This window comes from Colletotrichum gloeosporioides (assembly GCF_011800055.1).
Source record: "Colletotrichum gloeosporioides strain Lc1 chromosome Unknown consensus_9, whole genome shotgun sequence".
Classification (NCBI taxonomy): domain Eukaryota; kingdom Fungi; phylum Ascomycota; class Sordariomycetes; order Glomerellales; family Glomerellaceae; genus Colletotrichum; species Colletotrichum gloeosporioides.
In genome coordinates this window covers 512,011-531,584 of record NW_025544654.1, presented here as the reverse complement: position 1 = coordinate 531,584, position 19,574 = coordinate 512,011, and the positions used below count along the sequence as shown (strand labels likewise).

Sequence of the window (19,574 nt, the reverse complement as noted above, 5' to 3'; positions counted from 1 at the left end):
CAGGGTACGAGTCGCAGAGCAGCCAACTAGCTTGGCTGTTCAGAGGTTCGGTCTGGCCTCTTGAACGTGTGGACCCTGGCAGGGCTGCGCGTGGTTGAGGTGGCCTCGTGGGGACGATCGGCTATCGCTTCATCAGGGACAGGAGAGCAGCGGGCCGGGTCGAAAGCGAGTGATGTTCAGGCACGGCGCAGGTATCCGTCGGGCACGCAGGAGCACCGCAGAGAGGTGCAGCAGTCGGGCGAAACGTTGCGAGGAGCGTCAAGAGTGACGCAGGCGGGAAGCAAGGTAGTCGTGGGGGGAGGGTGTCGAAGAACACGGAAAGAAGGTCGAGAAAGAAGCCCGGCGTGGATCGACCAACGATTGACGGGGGTTGGAGGTGAGAATGCGTGTGTTGGCGAGATGTGAATCCGTCGCACCTGACTGAGGCCAGGCTAGGTACTTCGAGGATGCCGTGGGTTGGGAGTTTGGGAGGGTGGGTAGCAGCGCTGCTTGCTGGTCGGTCCCGTCTCGAGCGAATGGAGGAGTCCAATTCCAAAGGGGATCCGTATTTTCCTGCGCAAGGAAGAGAATTCCGGCGGAGGGAAGAAAAAAAGAGGAGGGTCGGTTGTGGGAAGGCAAGGCGGCAGCTGGAGACGACGGTCCGGGGCCCAGGGGTTAAGGTAGCGGGGAAGGGGTATCAACAATGGAAGGAAGAATCGGCAAGGAAGCGAATTGGGCGGACAGGAAGTGAAGCAGCCGTGAGTGAGAGAAGAGGAAGAGACAGGACAGAAACAGGCCAGAGGGAAGAGAGTCGAACCGAGTCGAGTCGAGTCGATGGAAGGAAGAAGGGTCCAAAGTAGTGGTCACCTTTGCGATCCAGGGCCGTTGGAGGTGTCTAAAACACCCCGTGTTGGGCGAAATTTGGGTCTGAGATGCAGGAATGAGAGCAATGAACCAAACAGCGGAAAGGCGAGCGAGGGGTCGTGCTCGTCCGGTGCTGTGCTCGTGGCTGTTGTCGACGACGGGAAGGAGCAAAAGGGAGCCGGTAAATGTGGCAGATGGGTATTACACAGAGAAGAACAGGTACAGTCAAGTCATTCAAATGTGCAAATATCGGATACCTGCAACGGTCGTCAGTCGTTGGCAGCTTCTTTCCGTTTGGAGGTGAAGAATTTCTCTGTCTGAGGTTGTTGTGGACGAATTTGGGAGGTGCAACATCATCAGCTAATGGCAACAGCAACGGGCAGCAACGACGGCATTGCCCAGACCAACAAAAGCAAGAGCCCCTGAAGCACACAGGAGCGACCGCCAGGAAAGGGCAAGGGCGATTGTGGTGGTGGTGGTCAACACCTGCTCGGCCAGTAGGGCAGCTCCCAGCAACAGCAGCAGCAGGAGCAGCAGGTGCTATGCGTGCCGTGCCTGCCTCCTGGGTTCAGTGTGCGTGGTTGCGCGTGGAATCCCTGGCAGAATGTGCCTGAGCCGCGCTGTGAGTGGTGGGCGGCCAGAATTGACTTGGCCCGGGCTGATCAGCCACAGCTTGGGCGGCCTTGTGAGTGGCCGACGGGCAGCAGGTGTGGGTGGGGAGACAGGGTGCGCATGGGCCATCAATCAATCAGAGGGAGGACTGGACGGGGAAGGAATGCAACGAAATCAGCAGAAAAAAAATCAAAAGATTAAAAAAAAGGCTGAGCGGCATCGACGCATATGCACTTTAGCAGCAGTGTGCACAGTCATTGATAGCATCCATGCTATGATTGCCTGCACATACTTTGCAAATGAGTACTGCGGGATAGAAGGATCAGATCATCTCGAGATGGTGCTGCTGCTGACAAGGAGCCCGCCTCTCTCTTGCTGCTGCACTAAGAGCACCTGCACAACGCTGTTGCAGAGCAAAGAGGCTAAAACACAGGCTCCGAGGCTACCAAACCATGTTCATGGTCAAGTCATAACGAACGACATATCGGGACTGGCGGCCAAACATGTCGCGTGTTTGTTTGTTGGCCCTCGATAGCCCAGCCAAGCCGACGACTTATTACTTCAGGCGAGACCGGCAAAACGAATTGCGATCGCTGCGGCAAGGGTCGCATCGAGTCAAGCCAGGTCTTTCGTAGGGCGGTATTCATCACAATCTGGCCCAATTGACCCCAAATGACAGCGAACTGTCGTGTCGCTAGCCACGATGCCAGCAGGGTATGTCCCGTCCCGCCTCAAACCGGTCCAGCAGAGGACGAACACCCGCCCTCGAGATGCCTGCAAACGCGCCCCCCATCGATGTGGATGAGCGTCATGCGCTTGTCGATGATGCAGGTGCGCCTCGACCTTGGACCCTGGACCCTTTCTTGGGAGGGAAAATTCAAAATTCAAAATTAGAGCTCAGCCCAGACGACGCTGAGCAGAAAGAAGAAATCCAAAAGAACAAACCACGGGCACAGACGGGACTGAGAGACGGGCCTAACGTAAGCTACTATGGTACGTGTGGACAAATAGCCGCATGTGATTGCAGACTGCCTCTGATTGCAACGACAACAAAGCACACTGCGATGGCCTACGTTTCAATTGCCTTGGGTCTCCTTTGTCCACGCCCGTTCCCTGCCACCACTGCTGCAATGCCGTTGTTGTTGTCGTTTCTGCTGGCTGCCGGTTCTTTCAACAGTCGCCGTTTGGTCGTTTGCCTCAGCCAACTCAGCGTTTGGCAAGCCCACCCCAATCGTCGTGGCTGCTCTTTCTCTTTCTTTCCTGCTCTGCTGGGCTGGCTCCTTCCCCAATTTGGGAAGATGCCAGTTGACCTGAGGCTAAATCACACAAAACAGGTGGATCCTTCCAATGAACGAAAAGCTTGTGGTTGGCCGGGCCCGTGTCAGTATTTGGCCCGGGCGCTCGCTAGCAGTGCTAGTGCTGCTAGTCCCCCGCTATGCCACGATTGGTACGTACACTATTCCCTCCTGAGGGGATAAACGTGCCGGGGGTCCTCCTTCCCGCGCGACGGTCTGCCCTTCCATTGGAGTCATTGGAGACGGGACCTGGCAGCAGGTGGACTGACGGCGCAAGGCAGTTGTGACCTGTCGTTGTTCCTGCATTTGCTGGCTGAGGTGCGTGCTCTTGCCTTGCTGTGAATGTTGGCTGTGTGCTGGTGCTGTGTGCAGGACCGGAAGGGAAGCTGCTGCTGTGCCTGCCTTCCTTCTTGTCACTGGCCTGCCGCCAGCTGCGTCCACCACTTGCACTGCCTTCCCGTCATTAATTCAGACGAACACCATCGATTTGTGCATCTCCAGTTTTTCTCTCTTGCAAAATTGCTTCAATTCCTCAGCAGCCTCGCTCACCTGAAAGCGACATCAAACTTCTGATTACCTCCGTCTTCTTGCCCAGGCCCCCACGCCATGGCCCCCAAGTGTCATTTTACCCTTCGCACCCGCCCAGCGCAATGAATTTGCGTACCCATCCACCACTCATTGTGAGACGCCGACATCTTGGAGTCCCGTCCGACTCCCCTCCACCCTCCCCTCTTCCTCCCGAGAGCCCAATGACACCAGAATCCTACCTTACCTTCCACAGTCCAACCTCCGAATACTGAATCACCAGCCTCCGCCATCCACGCCCGCTCTCACCTCCGAACCGACGCTCGGACCTGTCGAGGTTGGAATGCGCGATATCCGATGCCACCCAAGGACTTTGGGATGTGTTCGTGCGCCTTGGAAACACTCCAATAGCGTTCGAGAAGCTTTCGACCATTGCCTCGTCGCATCACACGTGCCTCGGCCGCACATTGTGGCCCAACGTCGCAATCTACTTACTGCTGGCTGGCTGCTGAGTGTGTGTTTTGTCGGCCTCTTGCCAGTCCTCGACTCACTCCCCGGCTCTATTCGGCGACATTCTTATCAGCGCGGCGTCGCATCGTTTTCGCGTTCCCGCAATCGCCCTTTTAAAATAGCCCCATCGACCTGATACCTCGACAGACGCCTCCTCCAGGATTCCTGTCCCGGGAAGATGGAACATGCGGCCAGTGCACCACAAAGTTGAAACATTCCTTCGCCTTCGATCTGTTTTGGTGTCGGGGGACGCGCCCAGCAGAGGAGCGAGAGCTACGGGCGGGGAAAGATGGGTGCTCCCTTCGTTCGTCTCTGTCCGCCGCCGCCGCCGCCGGCTCCGATCTTCTTTGGGGTAGAGAGACCATGGCTCGCCCCCGAACGGAGCGCCGAAATGACGCTGTCGCCGCATCCACCCCGCCATCACCGATCGGACTCTGGCTCCATGGGTTCACGGCCTCCAAATCTCGCAACGCTGTTCCACCCTATCCGTCCCTACCATGCGCTCTCGGACGTTTCCCACCTTCCCCCGCCCCCTTTTACGCCGACGGAGAGCTTTCATCGCAGCTTGACACCAGCGCCAGCAGGCATTCCCTGCCTTTGCCGCAACACTAACCGTCACCACCATCTTCGAATGAGGTCTGGTAACGTGCAACCGCTGATTGCGCTGTCCCGTACCGTCGAACGGCATTTCCGATTAGTCTGGCAGGCACCGATCAGGCGGAAGATAATCTGCAAATCTGACAGTGTACTTGCTGTTGCCACTGACAACGCTTCGATAGACTGGCTGCCAATGCTCGGTTCGTACCGCCCACGTGGCGCTGGCGTGGCGCAAAATCTCCTGCCTTGCCACGGATACCTTCACGATAATCTGCCACAATTCCCCCATCGGGCCTGATCAACGCCCGCCGTCCGCAAGACTATGGACTTTGTCGAACCATTCATTCATCGCGCCTCCAAGGTGTTCGGGTGATCCGACACCTCGCTAACCCACATCATCGGGACTTTTCTTTTCCATGCGGGCGGTCTGCCGTTCGATCCGCTTGCTCGTCATCTCATGTCTCCTTCATCGTGCAGCATCTCATGCGACTTTGCAGGTATCATTAAAAACCTCGCTTAAGTGTGAACCGCCTCGGCCACCAAAACTTCCGCTAGACAACCGAACCACATTGCGGTCTGTGAACGAACGGGCCTGTAGATGTGGGCATTCGTCACCACCCTTTTCGATCATTTGCCGCCAAGACGACTGCAGGAAGCTTCCTCTATTTCTTACGATCCTGGTGTGAATCCACGTGTAGTCGCCGCATGTTTGACTTTCGGCCCAATTCAGATGATGGGCGCGGCACTCTGATCCAATCGCATCCCCGTGATTTAACGTCCATCTTGCAGGTCCGTAATCACACGCTCATCTTGCAGCATCTCATACCAGCAGTGGCACGTGGTCGCTGAGATTGCCTTGGCACTGCTGTACATTAACATGAACCATCTCAGTCTCAGTCGCCCGCACGCGACAGGCCCTTCACGCCTAAACATGCGCACAATTGTTAACGCGGCCTTGTCCAATGTCTTTACCTCACCGCTCCCTCCTGTATGTGCTGGCGTAATTTTCGACGGCGCGGTCTTGTCGATGAGACTCTGCATACTTTGTCCTCCTCGAGGGCGTGGTTCTCGTGGACGGTGACAGCAAGCAAGGGCCGAGTTGCCCCGCAGGGTGAGGCGAGAGGAGATTGCTGAAGTATAAAGTATCGTGAGGCCACGTGAATGCTGCCTTTTCACCGGATTACACTCGTGGCACAGTTTGAGATCTTTAAAGCACCTATGCCTTCTCCAACGCTGACACCGCTGGTTGAAATAAAGCTTTTCGTACTTCTGCCATACATCATACAAGCTTGCCAGAGCCTTAAATCACTCATTAGTCGACATTTTTTCCATTCCAATTATGGATCACAGATATGCAAGATCAAGTGAATTGCAGTCATGAATATTTGTTACTATACACTTAGTCTTTCCCTATATTCTGCTATGCGAATATGCCATAGCCAAGTCCAGTAGTAAGATGGAGATTACGTGAAGATCTGTGATAATATTAGCTATAGTCTACAGATAGGCATAATTTGGTGGAATTCTTACCTTCAGCATAAACATTTACAGACAGGGAAATTTTGCTACATCAACGGCTCAAAACGCAAAATCCCCGACTCTCAAGTAAATGGAGAGAGTTAGGGTCCCCGCCTTTCGAGCTGTAGGTTGCAGAGGCAAAGAAAAAAGAAAGAAAAAAAGAGGCAATGCTTCAAGTTCCAAAAATTTGCGCAGGCATGCGTGACGCTCACCAAAGGGGGCCGGTGAACCTTTGAGATATAGCTGCTGACCCGAGTTGAACCGAAATCTTGTTGCATCTATGGGAAAGACAAAAGAAAGGCAAAGGAGAACAAAACAAAACAGCAAGGAAAACAGCAAGGAAAACAGCAAGGAAAACAGCAAGGAAAACAGAAAAGCAAAGGAAAACAGTACGAAGGAAAGCAAAACGACGCAAAACAGAAAAGCAAAACAGAACGGCAAAGGCAGCGATGCAATAGGATATCGGTTCGGCTTGGGACAGTAGGCCTATCTCGAAGGTTGCGTAGCCCACTTCGGTGGTGTCATGTTATGCTGCGTATGAAGAAAGGGAGAGAGATTTCGATTTAGTCGTGATGCTCGGAGAGATCTATACAAATACCAAGAGGGAGTATGAACCGTGAACGGTTTCGGTGACAGAAACATGAATCTATACAGACCTTCTGCCTTTTCCATTTGGATTGATGAGTCTATGTCGTAGAGATTGCAGCTTGTATTGATGCATCCGGTCTGTTTACCACCCACAAGGTGAGTATGAGCACTCAAGGGTCACCAGGAACCTGTTTGTTCACATATCACTCGTTTCAAAAACCACAAAGTTTTCTCGAGGGGAAAGTTTATGACTTATCCTTATCTTATTGCTGGCCTGGCCACTATCAACCTTTTTAATAACAAGTACCGGTGTGTCCACATAGCAACTATTACTCGACTCAAGATATAGTTCTTCCGGACCACAAAAAAGTTGCAGTGTATTCTCTCATAATTGCAGCAAGGTTGCAACACAAGGTACGCAACGGCCTTATGAGCTCCAACACCATTCCCTCAAGCAAAGAGCCAGTAAATCACGCAAAGGGATGGAAGAAAAGACTTTGATAGTATCGTGTCGTTCCGATTCAAAGAAACGAAAGGCTGTTGTATATGAGAGTCAAACTGTCGGCTACTGGACGAACAACCAGTTGTGGTCAACACTGGGCCTGAGTCGCGAGCAATCTGCATACGTGCATGCCTAATGTAGTGGCCTGGCAGCGTTTCAAGCCCTTACATCGCGGGCATGCCTTCACAAATGTTAACAACTTTGCGGCGTTTTGAAGGAGCTGCATCAACGTACCGTCTGGAGGCAAGCTTGGATTTGTCAGCCTCGATCGCCCAAGTGCTGTCCTCGATCTCCTGAGCGTCTTTGTCGATCCACGCGGAACCAGGGGCAGGAACTCCCGGAGTTGCGGGTGCGCCGTTCTTCCTGTAGGGGTGAATACCGGCGGAGGCGAAGCCAGCGCATGCAGTGACCGCCATGACGAGAGTGGTGAAACGCATTCTGTATGGTAGAATGTTGATAATCGAGTTGAACGTTCGTTGTTGGTCGTTCGGTCTACGGCTAGAGGAGTTGTGAGAGAAAGGTGGAGGGAATGGGAAAGATCGGAGGGTGCGCCAGAGCCTCTTTTGAACCAAAGACACGTAAGTAGTAAGGTTTATTATATATGGCCTCTCGCCACAAAATGCCCTTGATAGATACCTAGAATCGCTTAAAGCTTTGACTTGACACCACCGCCAACCTCAACCTCGGCGGCCAGCGGGACATTACCCAGAGCCCTTTCGCCCTTGCTCCCCTCCATCAAGACATTGTATGGCTTTTCATCGGCCTTGATTTGCCTCCACTTCCACAATTTGGGCGGAATCTGGTCCTGTCCCTTCCCCTCGACCGCGTCCACCACCCAGTTGCCAATGTTAGGAAGGTACTTGAAAGCGTGTCCACTACCGCCCGTCGCCACCATCAGTGAATCGTCCGTGCCGGGCACGTGGTCGATGACAAAGTGGTTGTCGTAGCTATCCGTGTACCAGCAGACCCTCGAGAACGAAATGTCGATACCCGCCTCGCCCAGCTCTGGAAGGTTCTCCTCCAGAAAGGCGCGGATGACCTTGAGAGCCTGCTGTGGCACCGTCTTGATCCGCTCGTCTCCACTGCCCGCGGCTGACGACCACCGCGTGACGGGCACGCTGCGCTCCTTGCCGTCGCCCTGGGCAACAGGGTTGGTGTACTTTGTTCCGCGGTACCCGATCTTGAGCCAGCCGTTCTCGTCGCGCGGGAAGCCGTACAGCCCGCCCTCAGCGCCGTCGCGGATCTTGTAGGTGAAGGTGGGGAAGTTCTCGGGCGCGAAGCGGTCGAAGAGGGGCGACTCGCGGGGGATCTTGAGGAGCACGACGGAGCCGGCTGTTGTCTCGCAGAGGCCGTCCATGGAGGGCAGCAGAGACGGGGTCCAGCCGCCGCAGGCGAGGATGGCTAGCTTTGCGGCGTGCGTCTTGCCGTCTCGGGTCTTGATGCCTGCGACCTTGTTGCCCGCATAGACGAGAGAGTCTAGGGCGCCGGCTTCGGGGTCGAGGATGAAGTTGACTCCCTGAGAGGTGGCTTTGTGGAGGGCAAAACGGCAGGCTTTGTCGGCTATGGCCATGCCACCGGTTGTGTCGAGGACGCCAGCTGCTTTCATGCCACGTTTGAGGCGGCGGAAGGGATCCATGCCGAAGGCGAAGCCCTTTTCTTCGGCGATCTTTTGGTGGGCGGGGGAGATTGTGATGAGTTGTGTGTTCTTATGTCCTGCTGCTTCCATGTTGTCAACGGTGTCTTGCTCGAATTGGGGAAGAGATGCCGAATCCGAAGCAGAGAGGTTGCCATTGTTGACGAATACTCGGTCCGTAGGTGTGAGGCCGGGTGGAAGAGTCTTCCCTGTGGCCAACTCTTCGTTCCAGGCGTTCCAGCCCTCAAGAGCTTCGATTGTAAGGCCTTGGTATTCTGTTTGAGATCCGTACGCTGAGCGGATGATCTTGTTCATGTCTGAATGGCTGTTAGTTGATGGTTCAAAGCAACGGACACGTGGACCTGCCTGCTGACGCGCCATCGCACCCGTTGAAATATGAGTACAGTGACTTGTGGTATGGCTGTTTATCAAAGACTGTCACGTTTGTGTAGCCGCGGCGGGAGAGGTGCACCGCGGTGCTAAGTCCGAAGATGCCAGCGCCGACGATGATGATGGCATCATCTTTGTTTGGTGTGGGCACCATGACTGATGTTTACGGCCACTGTCTATTCGGGGGCGGGGCTAGGAATATCACGATGGAAAAAGTGAGGCTGTTTCTCCAAAGCTCGCAAGTGTACTGGAGTCCTGTTGAACTCAGTTGCGAGGCGCGTGCGTGGATGGGTAGCAAGTACTGAGACAAACGGTCACCAATGTACTTGCTTGGCTTAACAACAATCTAGCCTGTGGACGGCGGTAAGAAGAGGCCGAATATTCGGGCCTGCGTCCAATCAAGCAGCTTAGATTCTAATCAGGCCGATCAGCGCGGTCGCAACGCGTATGGCACGATATTCGGGTTCCGCCGTAGCACCACGGCAATGTGGTCGGCCGGTCGGGGTTCGCAACGGACAAGGGCAATAATGCGGGGGATGCGGGGATCCTGTTGCGGATTGAATCCCCAACGAGCTTGTGGTAGTGAAGATGTCAGCGAGTCAAACAATCTCCGACTGAGACTAGCTGAGCGTGTTCTCGGAGGTAGCGAGGCGAGGGCAAAGAGAAACACAGAAGACAGAATGAGACATCCTCGATATCATAAACCGTTAGACAATTCCTACAGGCAATGGCATCCCTTTAAGCCCGAGAAGGTGTAAATTAGCGCCGTTTTCCCCCATTTTTTTCGACTGCTTACTTAAGAAGGAAACCTAGCAGAATTTCGTGGGAGCTGATTGATCGGATTCCCTGTTTTCTAGACAAAATAATTGGGCGAGAAAACGGCGCTAATTTACACCTTCTCGGGCTTAAAGGGATATCGCCCGGTGGGTGGAGTCCTGTTATCTGTCCGGCGTCACTATCAGAGATACTTCATCCTCTAACGTACACTACCGTCTTGTTGCCGGAGCCCAACCCATGTCGTCGCCTCCCGCTAACGCCGTCGAGGTCCGGTCCCGGCTGCTGATAAACTGCGACCCGCCCCTCATTTCATCGCGGCCTTGGGCCCCCCTGCTCGGATTGTCCCGGATAAGGGTCCAGGGGGCTTCTGGTTGGCGCACCCAGTCAACCGGTGCACAGCGCGTGTTACTCAAGTCAATTATGACGAGAAGAGAGCACGGTTCACTTTGAGGGGAAGATTCCTATCTCCCAAGGAGCTTGGCTCGTGTGAGGGCCAGCGCCAACGCCCAAAGGGGGTTGAGCAGAATGGAACTATCCACGCAAGCACGTTTTCCCTGCTCTACCCCAGATTTTCCAGCATGCAACTACGAGGACCAACGAACCTGACAGCCGGGTCTCTCTTCTCCTCGTTTGGGACGAAAAGCGGCGTTCTGGATGGGGAGCTGGGGCCCGTCTTTGTTGCTTTAGTCTTGGCTTGCTGATAACGTCCGCCTGACCGATAGACAGGACAGAACATGTTGTCGACTTGTCGATCTGCCTTATACATATCCTGAATTCCTCCTCTTACATCTTTTGGCGATATATCCCGGTGATTGGTTGCGACTCTTCGGTTGAGTCTCAGAGTTGTATCAGCGCTCCCGTCTATCCCTTCGCCAAAACCAAACACACGAGCGAGTTTAGTTGTGACCACAAGTCCCACCGCATCCACCAATATGGCCATCAAAGAGGTCTTCACCGAGTCGACTTTCGCTAAGTACATCAAGGCAATCCGAGAGTCCCCTAGAGAGCTTATCTCGAACCGCAACCTGCTTCTTACGGCTGCCCTCTATGCTACGAGCGGCATTCCCATCAGTGAGTCACCTTGAACATGTATCACCGCCACGGATCAACCCTAACGTAGCGGACAGCATGGGACCAAGGCTCATCATCCGTCGTACCCTCACTCCCAGGCTTCCAACAAGATTTCGGCATCACCTCAGCCACAAATCCTACGCAAGTCTCCAACTTCATCTCCTTCGTCTACATCGGAGCCGGCATAGGCGCCGGCCTCTCCTTCTTCCTCAATGACCGCATCGGGCGCATGTGGTCGTACCGCCTCTATATGAGCATCTGGATCCTCGGACAAATCATCGCCTCGGTCTCCTTTGGCCACCTCGGCGCCCTCTACACGGCCCGCATAGTCTCCGGCCTGGGCATCGGCGCCTTGACGGTCACCGGACCCGTCAGCATTGTCGAGATCGCCCCCACAGAGATCCGCGGCCTGCTAGCCGTCTGGTTCAGCGTAGCCATGCTACTCTCCTTGACTGTCTCCGTCTTCACCGTCTACGCAAGCTTCGTCCACGTCGCCGTCGGCAGGATGCAGTACCAGCTCGTCTTCTTCGCCCCGACAATCGTCATGGCGATCCTAATCGCGCTCAGCTTCTTCCTGTACGAGAGCCCCCGCTGGTTGTTCATCGCCAGACGCGACGATGAGGGAATCAGCAACTTGATCACTCTGCGAGGCCTCCCCGCCAGCCACCCCCGCGTGGCTCACGAAATTGAAGACATCAAGATCCAGATCGCCAAGGAGGAGCAGAAGTTTGGACGGAACCCTGGCGTGTTGGTTCTGATGAAGGATGCTTTCCTTGTGCCCACGAACCTGCGACGTGTCCAGCAGTGTGTGCTGTCCTACGCCCTCGCGCAGTTGTCTGGGGCCAATAGTGTCACTTCCTACCTCGTCCCCATCCTTGCCATGGTAGGCGTCAGTGGAGGCACCTCGCGAAGCTTGTTCCTCAGCGGCATGTACAGCATGGCCAAGTTCTTTTTCACTCTGATTGCAAGCTTCTTCTTCATTGACGCCCTCGGTCGGCGCCGCAGCTTGTTCACTGGCATTTCTATCCAAATGATCTCAGATCTATACCTTGGTGTTTTCATCAAGTATCGTCAAGAGGGAACAGTTGCATCTGGTTCAAGCGAGGCGGCTATTGCGGCCATTTTCATCCATGGCTTCGGCTATGCAGTTGGTAAGGCATTCTTAGCGTAATGTAACTGGCATTTTCTAACATTTTGTAGGTCTGCTTGTTCTACCCTACGTCTTCGGCGCTGAACTGTGGCCCAATCACCTCCGCTCTTTCGGCAGCGCCTTCTCCCAACTCTTCCACTGGCTATTCTTCTTCGGTGTCAACAAGGGCATGCCTTCGTTGCTCAGCCAGACGCACAACTGGGGTGCATTTATATTCTTCGCAGGATGGTGCTTCCTGTCACTGATTTATGTCTACTGTGTTGTCCCCGAAACGTCTCAGCAGAGCTTGGAGCAGCTGGATGAGCTGTTCAAGGGCCCTTGGTGGAATGTCAACCGCAGGGCCAAGCAGATGAAGTTGCAAGCTCAGGCAGCTGTTCTTGATGCCCAGGAGTCCATGTTAGTATTCTATTCTCCAGTGTTCAAGACCACAAGCTAACTAGTATAACTCAGCAGCGAGTCTGATTCCAATGTGGCGAAGGACAAGTCACAAGCCGTCGCCCAGAAGGTCTAGATCCGTGCAAGCTTTGCTAGATTTCCGGCCAGTTATATTCGTAATCTGCGGCTACGGAGGCTTCTATATATACCCTCAGCTATAGTGATAACGTGTGAAATATCAAATACCATTCGTCTTGGCCATTATAGCCTACGCCACGAAGTTTTACAAGAGATGGGCTCCTGAATCACAGCTTTCTAATGCAAAGGTTGGCTTTCAAATCTCTGGGCCAACAGTCTTATTCAGAAAGTTTCGGTGTTTGCGAAACTTAGATATTGCAGCCAGACAGGCGTGTATGAAGGCGGCGGTTGTGATATTCGTTTATCGCAGTGTCGCAACGCGTTACCTGTTCCTCACATCCAGTAATGATCTGGTCAATATCCGGTATTTTTCATTGCAATAGATGCAAAGAGAATATGGTCATATGACTTTCATTATGCGTAGTGTTTACTAATAGAAGTCCTAATCTCTTCAAATGAATTCAACCCCCAGGCTGCTTTTTAAGCCTTCAATGTATGTAACCCCAGCTATAGCTGCTCTATGTACCTGTGTGGATGCGAGATGAGAAAATTGTTCAGCTGGAGAGCTTCTCAGCCTTCCTTTTCGTAATGTCAATAACAGGTGAGTTAGGCTTGCCCGTCTTGAAAAGCGCCTTGATGTTCTCAAAGCATTCTCTCTCCGCCTTCTGAAACGCCATATCCGTCAGACCGCCGAGATGGGGCTGTGCAATAACATTCTCGTGGTTCAGGAGCTCAAGATCGGGGTTGGGCTCGTCACAGAAGACGTCCAGACCGGCCCGCGCAACCTTGCCGGACGCAAGAGCATCTTTCAGAGCCTTCTCGTTGATGACGGGACCGCGCGCGGTGTTGACGATGAAAACGCCATCCTTCATGGCAGCGAACTCATCGGGGCCAATAAGGCCTGTTGTCTGGTCGTTGAGAGGGCAGTTGAGCGACACAATATCTGACTGCCCGAGAAGCTCTTGGAGGGAGCTGCAGTATGTTGCATTGTACTTGGCCTCTTCTTCCGCGGGCAGCTGATGCCTGTTGTAGTACTTGATCTTGAGGTTGAAAACCGCCGCCTTTTTCGCCAGGTACTGCAAACAGAGGGTGTTAGACGTTACAACTTCATGACTCGATCGCGAATGACACCAACCTTTCCAATAGCTCCCATTCCCACAATACCCAGGGTCAGCCCAGAAGGATCCCTTCCAGGCACGAGACCAGACGCAGCCCTCCACGTTCCCGCACGAGCGCTCCTCTCTGCGTTGCTCGTGTTGCGCAGCACCGCCAGGGTTAGGAACATGGCCATATCAGCCGTCGCCTCAGCGACGGCGTCGACAGTGTTGCAGAACCACATGTTCTCGGACGCCATCCACTCAACGTCAAACTCGTTGAAGCCGGCGCTGGCGGAGGTGATGATCTTGCAGTTGGGCACAAGCGCGCTGAGCAGGCCCTCGTCAAAGGGCTCGTATGGTGGAGTGCCCATGCGGATGATGAATGCGTCGATGGGACCGTCTTTCTTGATGGATTCGGGGAGCATGGCTATTGTCTCGGCGCGGTTGGTGGCTTCGAGGACGGAGTAGTCGAACTCGGTCTTGAAGTCGGCGAGATAGTCGTCGCCGACGAACTTGGGGGTGCCGAGGGCAACGACCCGGGGCTTCTTGGAGCCTGTCTCGTCTATGCGCGTGGGAGCCATTGTGAATAAGCTTCTGATGAAATGGGAATGATGGTGATGCGATTCAACAGCAGGAAAAAGATGAAGAACAGATCACAGAGTCTGCTAGATGGCGCAAGTTGAGACGCGGGGCAGAAATATGGCGGGGTACAAAAGTTGGGATGCGACGCGCGCTCTAGACAGCATAGAATATCAGCGATAGTTATGGGCAGCTTTAGAAATAGCTGCGAAACGCATGTCCCGGGAATAGCGAATAATTCTTGCTGTTCACACACCACTTTGCCATCAAATTAGGCAAGTCGCGTGGCATAATAGCATCCGGTTCGTCCCTTTCTTGCTTTGCTCCGGTGGGCGGCCGATGAACGGAGGGATGAAGCTAGGTCGGATTCTCCCGAGCAGGGGTGTCCCACACGGTGACATCGTTGGCGTCGTGCTCGGGAAGAGCCGAGTTTAGGGGTCGTTGGCTGGAGCCACTTCAGTTTGGTATCTGTCTGTTACGTATTTGATGCGGGGGAAGTTTGCGTGTGTAGCACTGTTTACGGCATCTGCTCAGGTAATTGCATTTTGAATATCTTATGTCTGGGTTACTGCTGAGATTGTTGATCAGTTGAAACTCGATGTGGCCCGCGGGTAAGATTCATTGAGTGGGACTTTGCGGGGGGCCATAACTGCAATTGAAGCGACAGCTGCCGTGCTGCGAGTTGGATGCCCAAAGACTACAACGACGGCACTTTGCGAGACTCTGCAACATTGATGGCTGAACATCCCGCGACTGAAATCATTTCGACATGGCCGAGTTTGCGGAGCCGGATGCTCTCCCTCCGTTGGGCTTCATCTCTATCGACCTAGACATCCACCGTCCCCCGGGCGATCCATACAATGAGAAGACGTGGCCGTTCCCACTGATTCGTGAGATGGCTGAAGGGTCCAAAGTGTCGCAGGTTGTCAGTTCTGATCAATACGACTCTGCCTTCATTGACCGATTTGTCGACGCGGGTCTTCGGTTGGCGGCGCGGGGGTGTGTGGGGATCATCACCAGCTGTGGCTTCTTGGCCATGGCGCAAGCCGAGTGAGTTTTGTGAACCCCGATTGAGTTGGAGGGTTTCAATGCTAACGATAACTCAAGTCTCGCTGCAAGGTTGCCCATTCCAATAGCAACCTCGTCTCTGGCACAACTGCCCTCAGTCTTGGCTCTGTTGCCGCCAGATAGCTGTGTTGGCGTTCTAACATACGATGAGACGAAGCTTGGGCCGAAGCATTTAGCCAGTTTTGTACCGGATTCTTGGATGTCGAGAGTAATAGTTCGTGGAGTTCCTCCAGGTGGTCATCTGCGAAACATTATTAGGGAGAACGGTGCCCCTTACGTCCATGCCGATATTGAGGCGGAGTTGGTGGCTACTGCGAAGGAATTGGTCAAGAGTCGACCAGAAATAAGGGCTGTGGTGTTAGAGTGCACAAACATGCCACCATCATCCAAAGCAATTCATGCTGGACTTGGAGGGAAGATACCAGTGTACGACGTATATACTATGGGAAGATGGTTTTATTCGGGTTTGGTACGACAGACACCGCCGGGTTGGGTGGTATGAATTAGGTTTTTATTGTCCATCCTCATAGACCGAGGTACTTCATTATCTAGGAATATATATAGGGCAACAAGTATTCGTGAGTCTCATACTATTGCCGCAGTGACTTTTGAAGTACGTTAGACAACGAATCAAAGACAACTTGAGGTTGCCACTCAGCGAACGCTTCATATTACGTCTTGGCATTCAGAAATACGAAGTCAACATCAGATCATGGCCACTGCCTGCCCCTCGCCACACGAAACGAATGGATGGTTGTATCATGAAGCTTGTGTTTGTATCTGAATAGGGGTATTTACAACAGGAAGTCGCCGCCAGACTCCTTCAAGATCAATTGGTACTCCGGAACGAACTGCATGTACATGACTTCAGGTGTGCCGGTACCGTCCTTGGTGTACTGGGCCTCCTCATCATCAACCAAAGTCTTCTTCAGACCACTTGCAGCACCATTGCTTCCCGGCGCAATGGCGGACTCAATCAGAAGCTGCGATTGACAGGCGCGCTCAAGAGCGATGAAGAACGCAGCGGCCTCAGCGATCGTGCCACCACAAGTAAGCAGACCATGGTTCTGGAGGATGAGGTTCTTGTTCGTGGGGCCAAGGTTGTCGGCGATACGTTGACCTTCTTCCTTGGCGAGTACGACACCACCGAAAGAGGGGTACACGGAGAGATCGTTATAGAACATGCATGAGTCTTGACAAAGAGATTAGCAAGCGGCGAGGTAGAGGATGGCTTGAGTCCTGACCTTGATTCAGCATCTCGATTGGTCTGCCGAAAGTGCTCCATGCCCGGCCATAGGGGCTGTGCATGTGGCAGGCAGCGTTGATGTCCGGTCGCCTCTTGTGCAGGGCCGAGTGGATCATGAAGCCGGCCGTGTTCACGGGCTTATCGGCGCCGCCGAGACGGTTGCCGTCCTCATCAATGTGGACCATGTCCGACACCTTGAGAACGCCGAAATGCACCCCGTACGGATTGATCCAGAACGTCTCTGGCCTTACGGGGTCTTCGCTAACGTGTTAGTCGACGAAGGCTCGTGTTTTCCTGGACACACATACCTCTGAGACTGATATGCCCACTGCTACCGTCCGAGAAGCCCAGCTTCGCAAAAATGCGGAAGGCAGCGGCCATCTGTTCCAGCTGCCATTGACGTGCGGCCTCTTTCGACTCTGGTACGGGGATCTGATGGAGTCTCTTCACCTTCCCGGTCGACTTTCCCGAGTCCAGCGCCGAGGCCGGTGCCGGTGCGGGGGCCGGGGCGGGAGTAGGTTCCGTTGCGCTGGGCGACATTTTGTGTGGAATGAGAGAACGAGGACAGGGTCAGATTTGCTTCAGAGAGCCTGGCCTTGTGTCTGTTTTCTTGAGGTCCGACTTATTGAAACCGTTCAAGCCTCAATTGTGAAATGCAGACGATGTGCTGCTGAATGATGTCTACTCCGCACAATCGAACCCATGTGGTGGATGCCACGGATAAGCAAATAGATGTCGCCATCCTCGGAAACCCCCGACCCGCCGCCGCCGCCACTAACCGTCATTCCTGGCTGCACGCCCCCCTCACAACGCCTTATCCATGTCCGGGACGGAGAAGCCCCGCACCTCCATATCAACGTAATCCTGCTTTGGGCTTATCGGCAGCACCCGGTGAAGGGATTGGTAGGTGTCCGCGATGACCTCGGTGACGGCGCAACTCGGAAGCCGGCTTCCAGCTGATGTGAAAGAGGCAGTGAGTGTTGATGTGGGTTCAGTCGGCTCAAGGCTCGGGAGGAACCATGAGCGTCATGTGAAACTTGTTGACACCTTCCGAACTGATCGTATGACCGGGAGCGATGCAAGAAACATGGGATGACTGCGCTCTGAAGCTTTGTTGGATCTTATAAGGAAACAAAAGGAGCAACCATCTTATCAGGATCATGTCTAACTTATCGACGATAATATTTGCTTTATGTTGGGCCCGAGAAACAACGAAATTACACATACGCCAATAATTCCTCTAAGAGAAGCCTGCCGCATCTAGTCATGTCTGCCGGTCTGCTCTCCGCATCCCGTGCCGTGCCTCCGGGACAGCCGGGGCCGGATGTTGCCTACGTCGACGCCGATACACTCCGCACCACCTTTGCCCTCGCAATGTCTACTATGTACAAGGCCGAAGTTCCCCTCTATGGCGACCTCATCCAGATCGTCCAGAAAGTCAACAGAGATGCACAGGCCAGAAAGCTTGAGGGCCTCGAAGGCTCCGCAACGATGGACGCCAGTATCGACCGTCTTACACTTGAGAGACATGGTGCCATTCGCCTTGGAACACCCGAAGAACTACACACCGTCCGCCGGATATTCAACCTCCTCGGCATGCACGCGGTCGGCTACTATGACCTGTCTGTTGCGGGACTGCCGATGCATGCCACATGCTTCCGTCCAATATCGCCCGAGTCGTTGGAGCGCAATCCATTCCGCGTTTTCACGACACTCCTTCGCCCGGAGCTTCTGAAGTCTGGTGCTGCACGGGGCGTAGCACTGGACCTTCTTAAGAGACGAAACATCTTTAGCGACGACCTCATTAACCTCCTCGATATTGCTGAGTCCACGCAAGAAGGTCGCCTGACCCCTGAACAGGGAGAGCGTTTCGTCATCGAAGCCCTCCGCACATTCAGCTGGCAACCTCTAGCTGCAGCGACGCACGAGGAATACGCTCTTCTTCGTGATGAACACCCAATTCTGGCGGATATTGCCTGCTTCCGGTCATCACATATCAACCACCTTACGCCTCGCGCCCTCGATATTGCCGCTGCCCAAGAGGCAATGCTTGCAGCTGGCATGACGGTAAAGAGCCGGATTGAGGGTCCACCACCAAGGAAATGCCCCATTCTCTTGAGGCAAACTAGCTTTCTAGCACTGCAGGAGGGGATCCGTTTCGCTATCTCAGGTCGAGACGAGTTCGTCAACGGATTCCACAAAGCAAGGTTTGGTGAGATTGAAGAGAGAGGCGCTGCTGTCACACCTGCGGGTAGGAAACTGTATGATGAGCTTCTTGATGAGGCCATGGCGACGGCACAAAGAAGTGGCAAGGTTGAACCATCTGCCGTAGACCAAGATTTCAAGGAGACTTTCGAGAAGTTCCCTGATGATTGGAACGAGTTGCGTCGTCGGGGCCTTGTTTACTCGGAGTATAAATGCGCCGAGGGTGCTCGGGAAAAGCTAGCTGGTATCCCGAGCCTTGAGATTGTCGACCCAACCTCTTCACTTGACCAGCTCGTCTCTTCTGGGGTACTGGAGGCTCTTCCAATTACCTATGAAGACTTTCTTCCATTCTCGGCCGCTGGCATCTTTCAATCCAATCTTCAATCCAGCACAAACACTAGCGACTCGGCCATGGATCAGGAGGACGCGGCAAAACCAGACTTACAGGGCTACGAGAAGGCTTTGAAGTGTCAGGTATTGGATTCAAATGAACTATATGCTCAGGCGCAGCGCAGTAGTTTGAAGAGGTGCGCCGAAGAGTTGGGTCTCAGCCTAGAAGACGTTTCTAGATTTTTGTAGGTGAAGTGCACTATTTCATTAGGAAAGCCGAGCATTGGCGCACTCTTAGTCATTCTCTTCATTAGTAGTCAGCTCATATCAAATGACTTGTTTTCAATGTTTCTTTTGCTCTTCCTGGGGCTCAAACCAGCATGTCCATATAGCATGCGATAACTACCGGAAGGTGGGAGCAGCCTATCACAACTACAACCGACACTCCCGGTTTCGATTGTAGCGAATGGATGGTGATGCAGTTGGCAGAACTCGGATGAGCCCCACTTGCCCTTATGTGCGCAT

The 19,574-nt window shown here is 53.7% G+C and overlaps 6 protein-coding genes across 6 annotated transcripts; 3 read left to right on the top strand and 3 right to left on the bottom strand.

Moving 5' to 3' along the window:
* Positions 1–7,636: 7,636 nt before the first annotated feature.
* GCG54_00003128 (L-pipecolate oxidase) lies at positions 7,637–9,167 on the bottom strand (the record flags this gene model as incomplete). The annotated part of the gene is made up of 2 exons (XM_045403206.1): positions 7,637–8,940; positions 8,978–9,167. The coding sequence occupies 2 exons, from the start codon at positions 9,165–9,167 to the stop codon at positions 7,637–7,639; spliced, it is 1,494 nt and encodes a 497-aa protein (XP_045270109.1).
* A 1,555-nt stretch (positions 9,168–10,722) lies between these two features.
* On the top strand, positions 10,723–12,522 carry GCG54_00003127 (Quinate permease; the record flags this gene model as incomplete). The annotated part of the gene is made up of 4 exons (XM_045403205.1): positions 10,723–10,861; positions 10,918–12,012; positions 12,062–12,407; positions 12,462–12,522. The coding sequence occupies 4 exons, from the start codon at positions 10,723–10,725 to the stop codon at positions 12,520–12,522; spliced, it is 1,641 nt and encodes a 546-aa protein (XP_045270108.1).
* Positions 12,523–13,078: 556 nt separating this feature from the next.
* Positions 13,079–14,202, bottom strand: GCG54_00003126 (putative 2-hydroxyacid dehydrogenase; the record flags this gene model as incomplete). Its single annotated transcript, XM_045403204.1, has 2 exons — positions 13,079–13,600; positions 13,660–14,202. The coding sequence occupies 2 exons, from the start codon at positions 14,200–14,202 to the stop codon at positions 13,079–13,081; spliced, it is 1,065 nt and encodes a 354-aa protein (XP_045270107.1).
* A 767-nt stretch (positions 14,203–14,969) lies between these two features.
* On the top strand, positions 14,970–15,391 carry GCG54_00003125 (uncharacterized protein; the record flags this gene model as incomplete). The annotated part of the gene is made up of 2 exons (XM_045403203.1): positions 14,970–15,250; positions 15,337–15,391. The coding sequence occupies 2 exons, from the start codon at positions 14,970–14,972 to the stop codon at positions 15,389–15,391; spliced, it is 336 nt and encodes a 111-aa protein (XP_045270106.1).
* A 671-nt stretch (positions 15,392–16,062) lies between these two features.
* On the bottom strand, positions 16,063–17,054 carry GCG54_00003124 (Meiotically up-regulated protein 14; the record flags this gene model as incomplete). The annotated part of the gene is made up of 3 exons (XM_045403202.1): positions 16,063–16,460; positions 16,513–16,770; positions 16,823–17,054. The coding sequence occupies 3 exons, from the start codon at positions 17,052–17,054 to the stop codon at positions 16,063–16,065; spliced, it is 888 nt and encodes a 295-aa protein (XP_045270105.1).
* Positions 17,055–17,780: 726 nt separating this feature from the next.
* GCG54_00003123 (uncharacterized protein) lies at positions 17,781–19,298 on the top strand (the record flags this gene model as incomplete). The annotated part of the gene is made up of 1 exon (XM_045403201.1): positions 17,781–19,298. One exon carries the CDS (start codon positions 17,781–17,783, stop codon positions 19,296–19,298), a length of 1,518 nt encoding a protein of 505 aa, XP_045270104.1.
* Positions 19,299–19,574: the final 276 nt, after the last annotated feature.